General features: G+C 36.6%; 10 protein-coding genes across 10 annotated transcripts; 7 read left to right on the forward strand and 3 right to left on the reverse strand.

Moving 5' to 3' along the window:
- Nucleotides 1–736: 736 nt before the first annotated feature.
- Nucleotides 737–5,011, forward strand: TRM3 (tRNA (guanosine(18)-2'-O)-methyltransferase; the record flags this gene model as incomplete). Its single annotated transcript, XM_071052061.1, has 1 exon — nt 737–5,011. The coding sequence occupies one exon, from the start codon at nt 737–739 to the stop codon at nt 5,009–5,011; it is 4,275 nt and encodes a 1,424-aa protein (XP_070906682.1).
- A 166-nt stretch (nt 5,012–5,177) lies between these two features.
- RRP42 (exosome non-catalytic core subunit RRP42) lies at nt 5,178–5,975 on the reverse strand (the record flags this gene model as incomplete). Its single annotated transcript, XM_071052062.1, has 1 exon — nt 5,178–5,975. One exon carries the CDS (start codon nt 5,973–5,975, stop codon nt 5,178–5,180), a length of 798 nt encoding a protein of 265 aa, XP_070906683.1.
- A 295-nt stretch (nt 5,976–6,270) lies between these two features.
- On the reverse strand, nt 6,271–6,711 carry TMA17 (Tma17p; the record flags this gene model as incomplete). The annotated part of the gene is made up of 1 exon (XM_071052063.1): nt 6,271–6,711. The coding sequence occupies one exon, from the start codon at nt 6,709–6,711 to the stop codon at nt 6,271–6,273; it is 441 nt and encodes a 146-aa protein (XP_070906684.1).
- A 504-nt stretch (nt 6,712–7,215) lies between these two features.
- Nucleotides 7,216–8,994, reverse strand: RNJ42_01899 (putative lipase; the record flags this gene model as incomplete). The annotated part of the gene is made up of 1 exon (XM_071052064.1): nt 7,216–8,994. The coding sequence occupies one exon, from the start codon at nt 8,992–8,994 to the stop codon at nt 7,216–7,218; it is 1,779 nt and encodes a 592-aa protein (XP_070906685.1).
- A 366-nt stretch (nt 8,995–9,360) lies between these two features.
- Nucleotides 9,361–10,281, forward strand: KIN28 (TFIIH complex serine/threonine-protein kinase subunit KIN28; the record flags this gene model as incomplete). The annotated part of the gene is made up of 1 exon (XM_071052065.1): nt 9,361–10,281. One exon carries the CDS (start codon nt 9,361–9,363, stop codon nt 10,279–10,281), a length of 921 nt encoding a protein of 306 aa, XP_070906686.1.
- Nucleotides 10,282–10,533: 252 nt separating this feature from the next.
- Nucleotides 10,534–11,658, forward strand: MSS2 (Mss2p; the record flags this gene model as incomplete). Its single annotated transcript, XM_071052066.1, has 1 exon — nt 10,534–11,658. One exon carries the CDS (start codon nt 10,534–10,536, stop codon nt 11,656–11,658), a length of 1,125 nt encoding a protein of 374 aa, XP_070906687.1.
- Nucleotides 11,659–12,345: 687 nt separating this feature from the next.
- RNJ42_01902 (uncharacterized protein) lies at nt 12,346–12,654 on the forward strand (the record flags this gene model as incomplete). Its single annotated transcript, XM_071052067.1, has 1 exon — nt 12,346–12,654. The coding sequence occupies one exon, from the start codon at nt 12,346–12,348 to the stop codon at nt 12,652–12,654; it is 309 nt and encodes a 102-aa protein (XP_070906688.1).
- A 313-nt stretch (nt 12,655–12,967) lies between these two features.
- TRM7 (tRNA methyltransferase TRM7) lies at nt 12,968–13,900 on the forward strand (the record flags this gene model as incomplete). Its single annotated transcript, XM_071052068.1, has 1 exon — nt 12,968–13,900. One exon carries the CDS (start codon nt 12,968–12,970, stop codon nt 13,898–13,900), a length of 933 nt encoding a protein of 310 aa, XP_070906689.1.
- Nucleotides 13,901–14,254: 354 nt separating this feature from the next.
- On the forward strand, nt 14,255–15,817 carry ORC2 (origin recognition complex subunit 2; the record flags this gene model as incomplete). Its single annotated transcript, XM_071052069.1, has 1 exon — nt 14,255–15,817. The coding sequence occupies one exon, from the start codon at nt 14,255–14,257 to the stop codon at nt 15,815–15,817; it is 1,563 nt and encodes a 520-aa protein (XP_070906690.1).
- A 630-nt stretch (nt 15,818–16,447) lies between these two features.
- On the forward strand, nt 16,448–19,582 carry AKL1 (serine/threonine protein kinase AKL1; the record flags this gene model as incomplete). The annotated part of the gene is made up of 1 exon (XM_071052070.1): nt 16,448–19,582. One exon carries the CDS (start codon nt 16,448–16,450, stop codon nt 19,580–19,582), a length of 3,135 nt encoding a protein of 1,044 aa, XP_070906691.1.
- Nucleotides 19,583–19,622: the final 40 nt, after the last annotated feature.

The raw sequence follows: 19,622 nt of genomic DNA on the forward strand, positions 1-19,622 counted from the left end.
TTTGAAATTTGTTATTATACCACCCTCTGTTTTTAGTTTAATAGTAATGAATAATTTTATTGATGTGATATCCTGCTATTACACTGAAGTAAGCACCCTTTAATTTATAAGCGTTTGCTTTTACTCCTGCACTCAAATAATAGAAAAAAGCTTCACTGATTCAATCTACACATAAAACAAAATAGTTCAGTTAAGTTGTCATAGAGACTAGTGAACTCAATCCTTTCCCAAAACAATCGCTGTTACAAGAACCTGTAACAAAGGAATAAAGGTCTAACTCACCCCCACCTTAAAACCTTGCCTAAGATAGAAAAAAAGACCGGTAAACCGTTAGTCAGTTGCCCTATTTTATCACAGAAACACCCGTAGCAACCTGCTCTTACCTTCTGTGAATTAACCAAGAAAATAATATCCAAATCACATGATCATAGTGTAGTAATATATATCACATGATGCATCGTACAAAATGTCTGAATAATTAATAATAATATTTTTTTTTTTTTTTTTGCGATGAGCTCATCGGATTTTGATGATCTCTACCGCAGTATGAACGTGTATTACGTAGTTGAGAGTTAATTTATCTTAATACTGTATATATCTTGTTATTGTGTGTTTATTTAGTATTAATAGCTGTTATATTAAATTACAATTCGTGGACTTGCTACTTTCCCTGGCACTTCCTCTTATAATTTTTTATTTATTATTCATTTTCATCAGCTTTTTAAGGAACACGAAGATGGATAAAAGTTCTGTATTAGTGCAGTACTTATCTGTGGATCAGCAAAAGTCGTTGATTAATGATCTTATTCAGAAGGATTTGGGCGAGCTAGTTCATGTATTGGATTCAATTGAAGGTTCCCTAGACGCTGAGAACCGGGACTTGTTGTTCAGTAGAATTGTGGAACGGGTAGAACATGAAGTGGTATTGATTGATCAGAGAAATGAACACAATGATATCGGTTGCGATGACTTGTCTCCAGACATGGGTACATATGCTCACATCCTGTTCAAAGTACCAGCACTGTGGGAGAGGTTTGAACATTATGTGAGGAATATCTTTGTATCCTATGTTATCAACAACAATTATACATGTCTTTCTAAGGAAACTCAAAAACTTTTCAAGAGCAATATAAACTGTGAAATTGATACGACAGTCCCTGTAGAAACTCTGAATGTTGTTACATATCTTGCCTTTTTAGAGAGGGTTTTCTTGGAAGAAACAGAATCCAAACACTTAAATGTTGTTGTATTGGACAAAGTCTTGCTGTTTTTGCAAGCTTGTAATGCTGAAAACATAGCAGTCACCAGTTCTAAATTAATGAGATGGGCGCACAAGGAAATTGTGCGTAAGACCATCGAGAGCACGGAATACGATAGTTTCTTATGGGAATTGCTATCTTTAATGATAACTGAAAGTTCTGACAGAGAATGGAAGCAAAGAATTTGTCTTTCTTTTCTTCTAAGAGTTTTATCGAATGATGCTTCTAATCAATGTCTACGGTTTATTCAAAGCAACGCCTTCTGGCAGTTAATCCATACCGCTCTCAATCATTCTGTTCATGAATATAGAAAGTTGGGCCTTTCCATCATGAAGTTGGCTATTCGCAAATTAGATGCACAAGTGATGACAACTTTCCATGAGGAATTATTCTACTGGTATCCAGAAAAGAAAAATGATATTATCGAATCTTGGAAGAGATATACAACTATATATGAATTAGTTGCACTAGATACCGCACTAAATCAAATCCAAGACGCAAGACTTGATATTATTGATTTGTTTAACGATGAAAATTTACCTCCATCTTGGGGTTTAATATTACTTTCCACAGGTCTTATGGCATCTATGGAGAGTGTGAGGAAATATATTGTTACGATTATGCTCGATATAAAGAATCCTTCAGTATTCTCATCAAACTTAACTGTTTTAAGAACTGCATTTTTACCTGCATTGATGTTTGCACATTTTTTCAATACCGAAGGCCGTGAGTGTCCTCATGGAGACAAACTAGCCCAATTTGTTAGTCAAATTATAGAATCTTCCAACGTCAGATCTGATACTATATCCACAATCCTTCAGTTACTGATAGACCAAGGGACAGCATTTGATCCAGCTAGAATTTATGTAGCACACGGTCTTTTGAGTTGTTTGTCAAGAAATTTCCCTAGATCTCTAAACTTAAATCATTTAAATTATCTAAGAAAATTATTTGAATTTGAATGCGAGGAGGAGATTTTTGAAACGACTCTTCAAACGATATACTTGAAGTTACTATTGCACATGAAACCAGCAACAGGTATTTTTGAACTACTAAGTACCTTAGTTACATATGTGAAGTGCCAAGGAGGAAACTACAAGTATTTAAGACCAATGATCGAAGATTTTAGGGACTATTGCACTATAAACTTTGAATCGAAAAGCACTGTCTCCGAATTAAAGACGAACACTAAGATCGACTCTATTTTCGACGCTATTGCATCCACCCTATTTGACGATTTAGACTGTCGTTCGGAATTTAAAGTTTTAATTCAACTTATTAAAATGGATGAAATCCAAAGCACTGATAACGAATCTATTGTTAAACAATTATCAAAACTACTAGAGGGTATAGATGATGACGATGTATATCTGGATTCATATCTACTTACTGATGCACACACTCTAGCCACTACTACATGGAATGCCATCAACATCGAAAATCTTTATCTGTCTTTGAGGAATAATTTTGGTCCTGAGAAATTCAAGTTCTTTGTTTCTATCTACACAAAAGTATTTAAGTTTAGTCATATTAATATTGGAATTGCTTTCAATGACATTGGGGATATTTACGAGGTAATTAATGAACATTTGAATAACAAAAATGCAGGAAAGGATTTCAAATACAAAGATTCTCTTTACCAATCCTATTTTGCGTTGCTTCTTGAATATATGAAATGCGCACCAGTTGGATATGATGATTATGATACTGGTTCTTCAGAATTAAACTTAATAACCAATATATTAAAGAGGAATATTTTTCAGGATAATGGATACTATAAGGGTAATTTGGGCGTAACTGATATTTGTCAAGAAATTATAAACTCATACTTAATCCCTGTAAGCACTACATTTAAATACGATATACTAAGAGATGACCTCTTGTCAGTCTTGACAACAATATGGGACAATATTAGTGGAGAAAGGTTAATATTAAAGGAAAAAAAACTTCATCTAAGGTTAATATCAACTTTATTTAACCCATACCTGATATTAGCCTGTACCGGTAATACTAACTGTGTCGAGACTCTAAAAACATATGGTATTGACATTGTCAGTAAATCTTATTCAAGACGCTCATTGCTTCCAACTATGGCCAAGCGTATTGCCGAGTTCTTTCAAATGTACTACAAAAAGCTGGATTCTACGACTGATAGTACTTGGATGATTAGTATTTTGGTTTCGATATTCACGAATATCCAAATGAACGAGAATGTGTTCAAATTGAAACCAGTTATATCTCAGTTCTATGACCGTTCTTTATCAACTTTCATGGGCTCTAATTCAAGCCTGTATAAAGAAGTTTATGGTGATGAAGAATTCTCCGCTAGAATATATGTGATCTACTCTATTTTATCAAGCTCTGATAAGATAAAAGAACATCTGGTTACTTTTATTATCAACGATACTAAAGCATTAAAGCCTATAAAGAGAACCGATGGTGTAGAAGGGTTAGAAAGGCTATTATTATGGCAATTAATATTAATTTCTATCGTATCAAGTAATGGCAGAATTATTTCAACTGGTTTATTCACACTAATATTAAAGAGTATAGAGGATGAGAGTTCTCCTCTTGTTCGAATTTGCAAAGAGTGGTCTATTGCACAATTGATAACCGAAACCGATGATGAAAATCAAATACAAGAGAGTTTTGATTATCTTTTCAGTAATTTCTACGATCATAGTCAACCAGTTTTAGCTGTTAGTGTAGAAAAAATTGTGTTCATAACATTAAAGACGCTTACCTTCAACAAGAAACATACATACGCCGCTAAATTATTAGAAAGGTTCGTTTCAGCTTTAGTAGCAAATTGTACATCTAACAAGCCTTTAGTTAGGCATTTTTCAAATTCTTTAGTCTTAACTTTCTGGCCACTTTACGAAAAAGTATTGAAAGATGAGACTGTTAAATCCATACTGAAGAAATTATATGACAACGCTGAAGAATCTCAAGTAGTTGGTAAGTACAGGGCTGGTGATGCCAATGTTTGGGACCTTGTAGAAGATTGTAATTTAACTGCATTATTTGGTGGTGTACTAAAGAAGACAATTGATCACGATATTCCATATTTGTCAGCTGAGGCCTTTAGTCATTATTTGCTGGGCGAGGTTGAACTACCGATTGGGAATGACGAGTACGATAAATGGCTGGATAAAAGAGCTAATAAAAATGCAACTGATCCAAATATCCTGTCACAAAATGCAATTTCTGATTCTTTGCAGACTAAAAGTGGTGCCTGGGAGACTGTATTAGACATCGATCAAAAAAGATCCAATGAGATGATTAAGAGGTCTGATTTAATAGTTGTTTCCTCTTTGGTTGATAAGCCACCTAATCTAGGCGGTATTTGTAGGTTATGCGATGTGCTTGGTGTCGGATTGTTAACTGTTCAAGACTTACGTGTAAGAAATCACCCCCAGTTCAAAAATGTCGCTGTCACAGCTGATAAATGGATGCCAATGGCCGAAGTCCCTGTTGATGGCATCAGCGAATTCATGAGGGAAAAGAAAAAGGAAGGGTACACATTAATTGGTCTGGAACAGACAGATAAGTCTGTCCAGCTCGATAATGATTTCAGATTCCCAAAAAAATCCTTAATTCTATTAGGTACTGAAGCACACGGTATTCCAGGTCATCTTTTGAATGAACTGGATTTATGCTTGGAAATTAAACAACATGGTGTAATCAGGTCAATGAACATCCAGACCGCAACCGCTGTTATCGTACATTCATACACCGTGCAAATACTATAATATGCTCACATGCAAGATGCATACCACACGTAATTCATTCATGAAACTAATAACTGTAACAATTACAAGATTAACCACTTTAAGGATAAAAAGTTAAAGCGAAGGAAACTCATATTTAATAATTATATTAAACATTGTATATTACATAGAATATCTATAAAGTTATCTATTCATTTTCTAATGCTTGCACGATCTCTGGGGCATACTTAAGTATCATTTCGTAAGCTTTCTTTAGTACCACAGGGTCAAAACCTCTAATATAATTATCATTTAATGCAATAGTACGTACTGGTGCAACAATCTTTCCATCAGACCAGGTCAGTATCAAACCATTATTGGCAACTTCACACTCGTTAGAAGCGGGATCCAAAATAATATTATTTCCGACCACAGCTATTAGGAACACTAATGGTGGTTTGATATCCAGCTTTACGAGGTCATAATCATGAAATGTAGGTAGTTCTTCCACTTGTAAGTCGTCAAAACTAGAGACCAATTTCGGTAGGTACGTTGACCGCAGTGCAGAATATATGGCAAATGATATGAGAGAAACCGGGTTTGAATATGAAGAGATGACTAAGACATCAATGAACAACTTAAAACTATACTTTTTAGTTAGCTGTAAAGATTTAGGATCAACTGTAGACCCGACTTTTAGTACTTTCCTCAGGAGAGACGATGTAGACTCCACTAGCAAAGAATCATCACGTTGCCCAACAATATCCACGTCGACTTCTACTAACTCATCTTCTATTGTGTGATCTACCACCTTAGATTTGATACTGACAATACATTCACTACCATCACTAGCAATAATACGTGTTGATCCATTAGAACTAGGCAGAAAATTTACAAATAGCTCGATAGGCCTGCTCTGATATGGTGCCCTCCCATCGGGCCTAATAGCAGGCTGACTTCTTAACGAATCGGCCAAATACGACTTCTCTGTAATCGAAAGAACCATCTTCTTTTAGTTAGTTTGTTTAGGCTCTATTGTGGTCTTCTAATCTATAATTTTTAAAACACTGGGACCTTTATACTATACTTCTATATTAGGCCTAAAGGGTTAGCTCATCGCAAATTTTTTTTTCATCCAAAATTTTTGTAAAAACCAAAAAAAAAAAAAATAAAATTTTTAATGAATTACAAGTTCGTACTGATATTTCTAAGCGACCAGGTAAAGATTTATTAAAAATACACTATTAAAAGAGCAATATTCAGTATTATTAAATTAGTTTTAAATATATAATGCATACTTATTATAAGTATATACTATTTGGAGCTGCCACGTCTACCTTGGAGTTGTCCATGTCGATTGCGGAAGGTTTGCGTTCACCCAGGCTGTCATAGGTGGCCTCCTTTGTGGTGGGTTGTGACCTATATGACAGTTCGTCTTCTAATGCTTCGAGCCTCTCTTGGGAGTTCTCCAAGACCAGCTCGTTCTCCCTGATGGAATCCTGGAACAATTCGATGTCGTCTGATCCTAGACCTTCGTCCATCTCTTCCCCGTCGATTTCGACGTCTTCACCTTTCAACTTCTTGATATAGTTGTGTAGTCTTTCGTTAGACCTGGACAGGTGTCTAATACTGTTCTCTAGTTCATGTTTTATCCTATTGAGTTCATCACTACCCATGTCGCTAATTGCAACCTTGAAACTGGCCACATCAACAGGTCTCTTCATTCCACTAGCAGTAGCCATTATTATTCCTGATCTTTTGTGCTTTTTCACTATCAGCTATATCAGCCGTGCAATTAATGTTACAGGGGGAAAGCAAAGCAAATTTTGCAAAAACAATAGTATTTATACTAAATGTTTGAGGAACAACTGATATTTACCTACGGCTGAAATCTTTATCCGTCTTCAAGGTCCCCCCTCTTCTCGTTTCCCTTAATTTACATTACCCCTCCAACCAATTCTAATTTTAAAAAACACAGCATTAACAGAAAGAATCACTTAACACTAAACAACATCGCACAAAAGACATTTCTTTCTCAGAACAAGGCAATACAAATACTCGTTGATCTTAAGATTTAAGCAAGGGTATTTACGAATTATTTCCGGATAGGCAATAATGACTGGAGAGAAGGGGGGATACTTGGCTTAGTTAAGAAAAGAAAGGAAGGGGAAAACACAAAAAAAAAAGTTAATTAAAGCAATGATATGATATCATCACGTGCAATGAATTTCTATTCCCCCCGCTCCTCAGATCCATCTACCTAGTGGGTTGATAGTCTTCGATGTCTTGGTGATGAATCCCATATGAGTTTTTTCCTCTTTCATCAGCCAAGCAAACTCTATATTTGGCTCTTGTTGAGGGTCTGCCGTAGATTGTAATATGGGCTGCGGCTCGGATTGATCAGTAGAAGTGAAATGGTTGTCGATAAGATGTTTTACTACTTTCCAACCATATGCATTGCCATACCGACGCCTTACGTTTATGCTATTGTGAGCATCACCTCCTAGGTTTACCAACACTTTTCTCCAGGATTTGCCGGCGTGCCATCTCCTAGCAATTAGCTCTTGTAATTGATATTTATCAAATGTATACTTTCCTTTGTAGAGCATTAAGCTAAAGTCATCTGGAGCTGCAATGTCAACCGAACTGTAGAGCTCGTCATGGACAATAACTTCTGAACTGTCCAATAGCGTGAAATCCTTGGGAGCCTCCGGAGTAACGAGGTTGCCCACTGTACTATTAAAGGACACTCTTCGAAATATCCTAGATTTAGGGTACATCTTTTTATATTCGTAATATCTGGCAGATGTTTTGAAATCTCTCCAATTTGTGATATTATCGACGTCGTTCTCAGAGACATCGCCGCCCAGTTTCAAGTCAAATAAAATCTTCTCATATTTGAGAAACAATAATGAAGAACTCACCAATGGTACAACTCCATCATTCACTGTATTCGCATATATAGTTCTTCTAAGAAACCTCTTGAGTATCGAATGTGCTGGTTCACCAGATAGCAAGAACAAGATTTGGAGATTCTTCTCCTTTAGATGTTTGTGAAATCTTAAGTCCTCTCCAGTCTGTCCCAATGCGCCAGATGAGAGTAATTTCTTAACGTAGTTACCAACATCTGTATATAAGCCCAGAAATGGTGTTGCCAACGATATATAGTTGATGGGTCGTACTTTCTCAAAAAACCATGGGTGCAACAATGATATATAGGCAATGGCGAAGGTCTGAATTAAACCTCCTAATGAATGTCCAATAAAGGATATTTTAACCACAGATGTATCGTATTTTTCGTCAACTATATATTTTGCAAGTCGTATTCCCAACGCTTTGATGCCTAACTCGGTTTTACACACATTTTCCCGGTAACCGTCAACTACTAGCTCTTCCTCTAAATTATTCGATGCTTCATGCAAACTTTCCATTATGTACATCATATCGTTAGGTACATTAGAGTACAAACCATGGGTAATGATAACCAGATGCTTCGGTTTAGAAGATATCTTTTCATTAATTAAACGTTTTTTACCGCCCAACTTGAGAAATTCACAAATATTGTCATTTCGTACCTTCTCTATATTAAAGCCATCTATAATATAATTTTCCGAGTATTTTATCCTCGAGATTTGACGTTGATCAGTACCCAAAATCAGCTCATATTCCACTTTAGACTCCGTACTAAACAATATTTCCGAAACAACATCTATAATCCAATAACTCTTACCATCATCACTGACTCGACCCTCATTTGCCTTGAGGACAACATTAAATTTATTCTGGGGCTCAATATTAGTTTTGAATTGAGGTTTACAGTTCTCTGCTGGATATAAGGGTCTTGCGTCACAATATAGTACAAAGGGTCCCAAAAGATACGCTACTTTGCCAGATAACTTCGTGCGGTTTTTAACCCTAATATATAGCTCCTGAGCCGGATATAGACTCCAATCAATTCCAATCAAATACCTATCAGTTTGACCAACTGCCAGACCGTCTCGAAAGTGACATATAAGAGACTCCATATATTATCCCAAGCTCTCTATTTGAATACTACTATTTCAACCAGATATTAAATCCATTTGATAACGTTAAACCTAAAAACACCTAAATATAAATAAAGCTGTCTATTGGAGTACACCTTTTTAATTATTATTATATACTAGTTAAGCTGCCTCGAAGAAAGCTCATCGGGTTATATTAGGTCTATAAGGCCTAAAAGCCGTTTTGTGAACAAAAAAAGAGTTTCACAGTAATGGAACAGCTAAGTTACATATAAAAGACTCCATTAAAGGAAACAACTATCTATAGCTAAACAGAACTGGACACTAAGGTACAGGAAATTCGATTGTAACAATATATTATAACTGAAACATTTCCAATCCTCAAATATGGAGCAGACTGAATACACAAAGGAGAAGAAGGTCGGTGAAGGTACTTATGCTGTTGTGTACTTGGGTAGTAAGCAGAGTACTGGGAGACAGATTGCTGTGAAGGAGATCAAGACATCTGAATTTAAAGATGGGTTAGATATGTCGGCTATTCGTGAGGTGAAGTACCTTCAGGAGATGCAGCATATTAATGTCATCGAGTTAGTTGACATCTTCATGTCGTATGGTAATCTGAATCTAGTGCTGGAGTTCTTGCCCACTGATCTGGAAGTAGTTATTAAGGACCGGTCGATTCTTTTTACACCTGCTGATATAAAATCCTGGATGCTGATGAGTATTCGTGGTGTGAACCATTGCCATAGAAATTTCATCCTACATAGAGATTTGAAGCCCAATAACTTGCTAATAGCCCCAGATGGGCAAATAAAAGTAGCAGATTTTGGTCTTGCTAGAGCTGTGCCGTCCCCCCACGAGGTTCTTACATCTAATGTTGTTACACGGTGGTACCGAGCTCCGGAGCTACTATTTGGAGCTAAACATTACACCTCCGCTATCGATGTGTGGTCTCTCGGTGTAATATTCGCAGAACTTATGTTGAGAATACCGTACTTACCGGGACAGAACGATATAGAACAAATGGAAGTCACATTTAGAGCGTTGGGGACCCCGACGGATAAGGACTGGCCTGAGGTATCAACTTTTAACTCATATAACAGGTTACAAATATATCCACCACCTTCTAGAGATGAGCTTCGTAAAAGATTTATAGCTGCCACTGAGAGTGCACTAGACTTTATGAATGGTATGCTATGTCTAAACCCTACAAAGAGATGGGACACCGTTCAATGTCTAGAGAGTGACTACTTCAAAGAACTCCCACGTCCTACTGATCCTGCCAATATCGAAATTTTCAAGAAATGAACCTCTCTCCCCCCATGAGCCAACCTCAATTACTATCTAATGCATTTAACTTTATAAATAGACACTATATAAACAATAGTCTCTTTAAAAATCCCGAATCATTTATACCATCGATTATGACTTGCTCAACTATGGGAAAATCGTAGAAAAGGAAAAAAAGGTATTTATACTAAGTATTAAATTAGTTAATAATTAACCAATTAAACAATAGAGATAACAAATACGATTAACAGAGCAAGCAACAGATTTGTCATGTCATTTCTTAGGAGTTTATGGAGTAAACAGGCAGGTAGTGAAGCACTGAAAACGCTTGAAATTTCAAAATCATTCAATGATCACTTCCCTAGAAAAAAGACCTTAAACAAGCTCCTCTTTGATCTAAATAGTCGATTAGCATATAAGAAGCTATATCCAGTATGTGTTGCGTTATACCATGATGCTGAGGATAGTACCGTGAAACAAGTGCTGCAAGGAGTTCGAGGTTCTGATTTAATGATAATGAGAAATGCTCTTGAGAAGGTACGAAATAGAACCAGATATATACGTCAGGATATACTATCATTAGAGAGCAAATTGTTAGATAAGGCTGCTGAACTGGGGGACAATGATGCCATATCTTTACTATCATTCAATACTTTGAAAGAGGAACTAAAGGGCAACGAAACAGAGGATGACGGTGATGAGGTTGAAATAGCAAGAAAGCTTTTTAAAGAGCTTTATAACATAGAACATCCGCTAACAATCAAGCTTCTGGGAGATCTCTCCCTAGACAATGGTAATTCAGTAGAGGCTTTAAAGTTTTATAGAAAATTTATCGATATTGCCGTAAGAGATCATGGTAAGCTGTTATATGGTAATGATGAGTTAATTGGTGAAGTATACGGCAAAATTGGAGAGATTGAGTTTACCTATAACTCTAATATATTAAAGGCAGAAGAGAATTGGATTAGGTGCCTCCAACTAACATCTGTTGAGACATCCGTTCGTTGGTACTACCTTCTTTCGCAAGTGTATATGAACTCCGAGCCTATGAAAGCACGGATTCTTCTCGAGAAATGTGCTGCGCAAGGATTTAAAGAATCATTCACCTCATTAGGATTCATAGAAATGAACCTTTTCGACAACATTGACAGAGCCAAAGAATGGTTTAAACTCGGCATGGAGGTATTTGAACTTCAAAGTTTCATAGGGTTCTTTGATTGCTGTGTAAATAGAGAGGATTGGATATCTGCATTGAAATGTTTCAGGTCAATTGAGAAAATATCCAAGATGGAATCTTTTGGAAATGATTCAAATCACAAACCAGTGACTCAAAGTTTTCTAAATACTAGGGCTCAATCAATTGAAAAAGTTCTGCTAAAGGCTGGTTTCCAATAAACTACTGTAACCATAGACTCTCTGTAAATAGAAACACAAGTAATACAATTAATAAATATTCTATTCATTAATATAATCTAAATTGGTCAGTAAGTTTGCTATAACATCAAGAAAACACGTGATCAACATTCTTTGGTACTATGGTGTCTGTAAAGGGAAAGCGAGCGTACTTAATCAAAGGCGTTTAACTACTACCAATTCATGCAAATGCACTGAATTTTATAAGGGTACCCCAAGTGTTGACTCATATACAAGTTATCAATTAGTTTTAAAGATGTCAAATTACGAGGGTATGTTACTTATCTCGAGGAAACCTCACAAAGTGCAGCATTATTTATCTGTGCTTATTTTTGCCACAATGTTAAATATATAAAGAACTGCTTACTAACTAATATTCTGCAAATAAAAATATAAGATAAATATATGAAATTATCCTGGGACAAGATCAAGGTAGTGATTATATACATATTTTCAAGGTAAATATCATTAGAAGAACACAATATTAATGAATCGAATACGAATGAGTCTGAGTCAAGACAAGAAATAAGAGATCAATTTAGAACACTATACCAAGCCTTTTATGGCGTACATTCTACTGGCGGCCAGCAAGGCGAGGTAAGCACGACTTTACTCCAGCTACTCTCACAGTTGATCCCAGAAAATTTACAAGAGGAATGGTTGCAATCCATGGACTCTACCAATTCAGACCGGTGTTCGGACACCTTCATCGACTCACTACCTAGAGTTCAACCAAAGACCCTCAAAAATGAAGACGCATGTCCTATCTGTTGCTCCAATTTCAAAGAGGACGAATATCCTCTAGTCATCAGACTTCCACATTGTGGACATATGTTTGATTTCGAGTGTATATCCATGTGGCTGTCAAAGAATACTACTTGTCCAATGTGTAGAGACAACGTGACGGAAAAGAAGAACTTACCAGAAGTAGATGTATCGAAAGCAGAGCTAGAGGAGGATTGGGGTATGTATGGTTAAGATTACCACATTTCACCTTTTTATTCTGTTCTGTTTGTAAATATATCCTCCATGTGATTTTTCTTCAGTAAAAGCTGAAAGCTCATCGCTTTGAGCCTAATGAAAATTTTGAAAAAAAAAAATTAGAAATGTAGCTATTGAAGATGTTGATATTATTAAATCAGTATTGTGTTTTAAGTATTTGTTTTTTTATTCACTTCATCTGATAGTGTCATTTTCATAGGTAATAATTTTTAAAATAAATATCCTATTTTAACGATACCTTTTTGTGGCATACAGTCGCTGACATAAGACTAACAGAAGCAATATAGCAATGGGTAAAAGCAGTAAAGACAAGAGAGATTTGTACTACAGAAAGGCCAAAGAGGAAGGTTATAGAGCACGTTCTGCGTTCAAACTTCTACAATTAAATGAAGAGTTCCATTTTCTGGATGATCCCGAGTTGAAGCGTGTGGTGGACTTGTGTGCAGCACCTGGGTCCTGGTCGCAAGTGTTATCCAGGAAACTATTCGAAGATAGAAAATGTGAGTTGAAGTCCGCTGAGGAAGACGATAGAAAAATTGTGGCTGTTGATCTTCAACCCATGTCTCCAATTGACAACGTGACTACATTACAAGCTGATATAACACATCCTAGGACCCTCGAGAGGATTTACGAAATATTTGGTAATAAGAAGGCAGATTTTGTATGTAGTGATGGTGCACCAGATGTAACAGGTCTACATGATTTGGATGAATATATACAACATCAGCTAATTATGAGCGCGTTACAACTGACAACATGTATTTTGAAGCGTGGAGGAACATTTGTTGCAAAGATATTTAGAGGCAGAGACATAGACGTATTATATTCACAACTAGGATTTCTTTTTGAAAAAGTTGTGTGTGCCAAACCTCGTTCATCCAGAGGCACATCCCTAGAAGCCTTTATAGTATGCATTGGCTATAATCCACCCGATAATTGGACTCCAAAACTAGATGTAAATACCTCTGTGGTGGAATTCTTCAAAGGTTGTGATTTAGGAAGTCTATCTATCGAAAATAAACCAGTATACTGGAAGGATCAACCCCGCGAAATAGCGGAGTTTATGGCCTGCGGTTCTCTGTCCAGCTACGATTCAGACGCTACATACCATAACATCCCAAGCTCTGGAGCCTCTCTAGATCCTGTTCAGGCACCAACCAATCCACCTTACAAACGTGCCCTCGAGCTAAAGAGAGGCGGTCACCTTACAAGGGCTATATAGTCATATACAACAATAAATACCATATATATACATATATACTGCTTTTATTTTGCTCGGAGTACATTAATATCCATCGCGATGAGCATCAATGCCTTTTTCATTATTTTTTTTTGTTATTTTTTATTTTTTTTATTTTTAATCTTTGTGCGCAACAAGCGATCGTTATAATTTAACATAGAATCTAAGAAATGTATATTTGACATTAATTCAATGCTGATATTATTAGTAATTACAGCCCATTGATAGGTATCTTTATTGAAATTAGTTTACGCATACAGCCCTAATCTGGAATATATTGAATTGCTCTCACTTAAATTTTTATATATCCCAATTATAGCTTGCTGAATTAAAACAATGGTAGATGCTGAAGTTCCTGGTACACCACGTAGATCAAAGCGTATAAGAGTAACTAAGAGGTTAAAGTTCTCTGATGAGGAGTCTGGAGCAGAGGACAGTGATGAAAAGGATAATAAGTCGGATGTAAAGGTAGAATCAGATAGTGAATTTGAAGATGACGATAAACAAGAGGAAGATAAAGTTGAGGAGCTAGTCCAGCTTCAAACGCCACAGAAGAAACGTAAAACAAACTTGTCTAAGGAACATGACTTTACTTCTCCACTCAAGAAAGTTATAATGGAAAATCTGCAGGAATATACAAATAGTAAAAATGTATCAGATACTCTGAAACTAAGCCGTAACTTCAAGCCTACGCAAGTACCGAGACCCGAAGATGTAGAGAAGTTGAAAGCCAACAGAGCTTTAGGAACCTTTTCGGATACATTTGAAGGTTTCTTTGACCAGAGAAGGCCGATGAGATCAGGTAAGTTGTCTACAAATTCGATATCAGCGGCTCCACATGTTACACGTGAAGAATTTGGTACTGTTAGTAACCTTTTCCATAAAAATATGCATAACAATATGAGAGAGAACTTATATGAATTACAGAGAAAACTATATCCACAGTACTGGTTTGAGATCACACAGGGGTTTTCATTACTGTTTTATGGTATTGGCTCTAAACGTCTTTTCCTAGAAAATTTCATCTTTGAATATCTATCTCCCACTTTGGCAATCTCACAACAGGTTGATGAGTCTGACGGAGAGGTCTTCGAAGGTGTCCCTGTGGTTGTGGTGAACGGTTACAACCCTACTCTCAATTATAGAGATATTTTCAAGGACATTCTAAACATTTTATCTCCAGCAGAGCTAGCCCAGAGCGAATCGAAGTTCTGGGGTAATCATGTGATTCTCAATATCCAGAAACTAATAGACTACTATAAAGACAAACCACACGATGTCAAACTTATAGTTTTAATCCACAATATCGACGGCCCCAGTATTAGAAGAGGTGATTCACCTACCATTTGGAGTTACTTGGCGCTTATACGACAAGTTGCAATTGTAGCATCTGCAGATCACATATATGCTCCTTTCCTGTGGGATAATCTCCGAGCTCAGCATTACAACTTTGTATTCCACGACGTAACGAACTATGCTCCCTATGAAGTGGAGTCAACTTTCCAGGACGTCATGAAGATAGGGAAGTCAGAAAATAGCACTGGTGCGGAAGGTGCTAAATACGTCCTTCAATCCCTAACGAAAAACTCGAAGAAAATGTACAGGTTGCTCATAGAAACGCAATTAGTTAACATGCAGAAACTAGCTTCAAAATCAGGCCGTGTAGCGCCATCAAGACGTGGAACAATGAACGTGGGAGTAGAATTCAAGAAATTGGCGAGCCTTTGTGCTGCCGATTTCATTGCCTCAAACGAAATGGCTCTACGCTCTATGCTTACAGAATTTATAGAACACAAAATGGCATCTGTGTCTAAAAACAATATCGGTACAGAAATTGTTTGGGTACCATACTCATTTGGTGAAACTAATAAGCTTCTTGAAATTCTACAAGATGTGTGAACTATTGAGAGAAATTGGTTGTAAGACGTGCATTAATATTGATGTATGATAATGCACTTGTTGAGACTCACACAGTTGTGTTGGTATAAATAATCAACTTCATAAAGAATACCGTTATTTATAAACTTTCTTGTTAAAGGCTAGTTTTATAGGTTTTTGCTTTAATATTATTTTTTTTTTTTTTGATTTTGGGCTAAGACAGGCCGAAAAGGCGCGATGAGGGAAACCCAAAGCCCCCCCTTTCTCCATCTTTAGTAAGAGTCAATGGCTTATTGGGCTTTTAAATATTGTGCTATAGCTAGACTGTATATTATTTTTATAAAGGCAATTGAGACATTAAATCAATTGGCTACCATTTTGACTCGGAAGCATTGGCTTGTTTTCGCTCCTTAGATTTTTGGAATACCATTGAACAGGACAGGAAGAAAGCTGTTGAAACGTTATAACTATAGAAGGAAAAAATCAGGCACGGTAGAATTTAATAATACACGTATTTCGTTGATAGACAAATTTTGTACAATATTATTTGGGATAATAATTGAGCTAGAATCGCAAACCAGAGTTGGGATAAAAAAACCTAAAACAGATAAAGCCTAGTGTAACTATAGTAAGAATAAAAAGTAGGATAGTATGGACCAAGTTGCTACGAAGAGTCTGACATCTATGAATCATCCAACAGCGGAGAAGTATGCTGTTGGGAAAGAGATAGCTGTTGGTGCACATAAGGTACAGATTATGAGTTATCTAGCTGAGGGTGGATTTGCACAAATATATGTTGTAAAATTCATGGAACTTCTAAACGAATTTGAGTCTTTAGGGACAGGGTCATGTCTTAAAGTTGGAGATGTTGCGTGTCTAAAGAGAGTAACGGTTAATGACGAGGACGGATTGAATGAAATGAGAAATGAGGTGGAAGTGATGAAAAAATTAAAGGGTGCACATAACGTTGTGGAGTACTATGACTCGAATGCATCTAGACGTCATGATGGTACTAATGGATTTGAGGTGCTCTTACTAATGGAACTATGTCCCAATAAATCATTATTGGATTATATGAATCAGCGACTCAAAACAAAACTTAATGAGGGCGAAATTTTGAAAATCATGTATGATATATCTTGGGCTCTGTCACATATGCATTATCTACAGGAGCCTTTAATTCACAGGGATGTGAAAATTGAGAATGTGTTAGTGGATGCCCATAATAACTTTAAGCTATGTGATTTTGGATCTACATCTCAATGTTCCCCGGTAATGGTAAGTCATCAAGACATAGCAATGTTAACACAAAATATTTATGTTCACACAACCCCTCAATATCGTGCACCAGAGATGATCGATTTGTATCGCTATATCCCGATTAATGAGAAGTCTGATATTTGGGCTTTGGGAATATTTTTGTATAAGTTATTGTTTTATCGTACGCCCTTTGAGACCACTGGACAGTTTGCAATATTGCATTCAAAGTATGAATTTCCACCGAATAACTACTCTTCAAAGCTTATTAACTTAATCATAATAATGCTTTCAGAAAATCCAAATTTGCGTCCCAATATATACCAAGTATTGTCACATATTTGTTCAATAATGAATATTCCTGTTCCAATAGATGACATTTATGGATTAGGACCATACAATTTTGAGCTTTACACCGATTTTCAAGGGAAAGTACAGAAGATGCAAAATCAAATCAACAGTTTGCAACAAAGAACTGTCAAAAGACAGACACCCTGCACCCAAGATGAGAATATGCAGATTAATGATTTGTTTGTTAGTGCATTTGAAATGATTCCCAAAATTCCAATCCCTAATTTAGCCCCTAGAAGTCAAACACAATCAAGGCTGCATCTTTCCACACAAACCTCGAATGACGATAATACTGAGAAAAGAAAATCTATACAAGAGGATAGAATTTCCAGGCAGACCTCAAATACAATATCACACAAAAGTATTCCAACATCTGGAAATGTTATAGAAAGAACAATATCTGACCACTCAAAAAATGAGACTAGACATACATCAAATGATGTTGGCGGTCAATCAGGCGAATCTTACTTCCCTAGCGTTACCGAATTAAATACACTCTTAGACAATGAGTATCAAACACAGAAAATGGTTGGCCAATCCACCCAACAACAGATTCACTCCAACATGGCTGATGGTCATTTGAATATTAAATCAAACCCTCAAAGGCAAAAAAGTATAACCTCCTTCTCTACTGGGGGTAAATCAGTTAGAAGTAGCTCCCACGGTGCTCAACCAGAAAATGTTGTACATGAAGAAGGACAACAAGAGAAGAGTAATATGCAGAACTATATGAAATCAGCTAACCATAAATCAAACAATCCATTCCCGATGATGAAACCGGATCATTTGAAGAGTAATGACTCTTTAAGAAATAATCCTTACTATAATGAGATAGGCTCTAATAACAACCTTGTCAATAATACAAACGTATTTGATACAAAAAATGGTGTGGAGGATAAGATTTATCCAAATAACATTCATCAAAATCCACAGAATATACCTCAAACTACGAATCCACCTATAATGAATTTCGTTCCTGGTACGAGCATGAATATCAATTATGACACACACCAACAGATCAATTATAATGCACAACCTAATATGAATTTAAATAAACAAATGACGCAGCCAAAGGCACTTCAGTCACAACAAACACAACCCCATTCTCATCAAGCGCAACATAAACCACAATCGCAAACGCAACCTCAGCAACGGCCATTTGATACGCCAGATAGACTATCTCAAAACTTTATACCATTTCCACCAAGACCTCAAGTATCTCAACAGCAAATACCACAATTAGGACAAAATATGGGGTATGGGCCTATAGGTCAACCTGAAGCAAAACAGTCTAATCAGTCAAGGCCTATAGCTGGATGGAACTACAATGAAAATACAGAACCTCATGCTCACAATCCAACCCAGGAAAAGAGTTTAATCGATCTAACACCAGAAAAGAAGAATACTTCTCCATTTAAAAATGAGTATATTAAGAAGGATATTAATGGCAAATATATCCAGCAAAGATTTGATCTAGGCATGAAAGAGGTTAATATGTCAGACACTTCTTTGAATAGTGCCAGTGTAACAGGAGAAATGGATAATAGTCTTCTATCAAGTGAGAGTATTGATATCGACATGAGTAAAAACAAAACCAGGCACTATCCTGGGGTACAAGAAAATAAAACTGATAAGGAGCGTGCCGAAGCGTTTATCAGGAAGCACTCTCAAAACAGAAATGATGCCACAAAAGCACGTAAGTCACTTGATCTGAAATTACAAGAGGTCCATTTCGCATCACCAGAACCATCAACTACAAGACGCGAGTCGAGAAATAATGATGATAGACACGCATATCTCCAAGGAATTCAAAGTCATGATTCTTTAGATGACACTTTAAGTTCATTGCCGAAGAAGAAGCCCATGCCCCGAAGTCAAAGCTCGAAGGTGATTTCCGACTCAATTGATAGAAGGGCCTCGCTAGAGGCCCACAGTAAACACCACTCCGACTCGAAGGATAACAGAGCTAGACATGAACTGAAACACTACGCCTCCAGTAATGGAAGTAACAGTAGTATAAACATAAGTACTACTAATAAAACAGAGATGAGGAAGTCCTTCGCCAAAGCCAGACAATCACTAGATTTAGAGAGGGCGAGAAGAGACGCGCTGCTCCGTAGCAACAGCAATTCTCACGGCGAAGGAAAGAGAAGGTCTCTGTTCTCCATGTTTAAGTAAAGCATATAGAATCCTTAACAATTAAATATAGAAAATATAG

Source organism: Nakaseomyces bracarensis (genome assembly GCF_045282275.1).
Source record: "Nakaseomyces bracarensis strain CBM3 chromosome Unknown Scaff8_0, whole genome shotgun sequence".
Classification (NCBI taxonomy): domain Eukaryota; kingdom Fungi; phylum Ascomycota; class Saccharomycetes; order Saccharomycetales; family Saccharomycetaceae; genus Nakaseomyces; species Nakaseomyces bracarensis.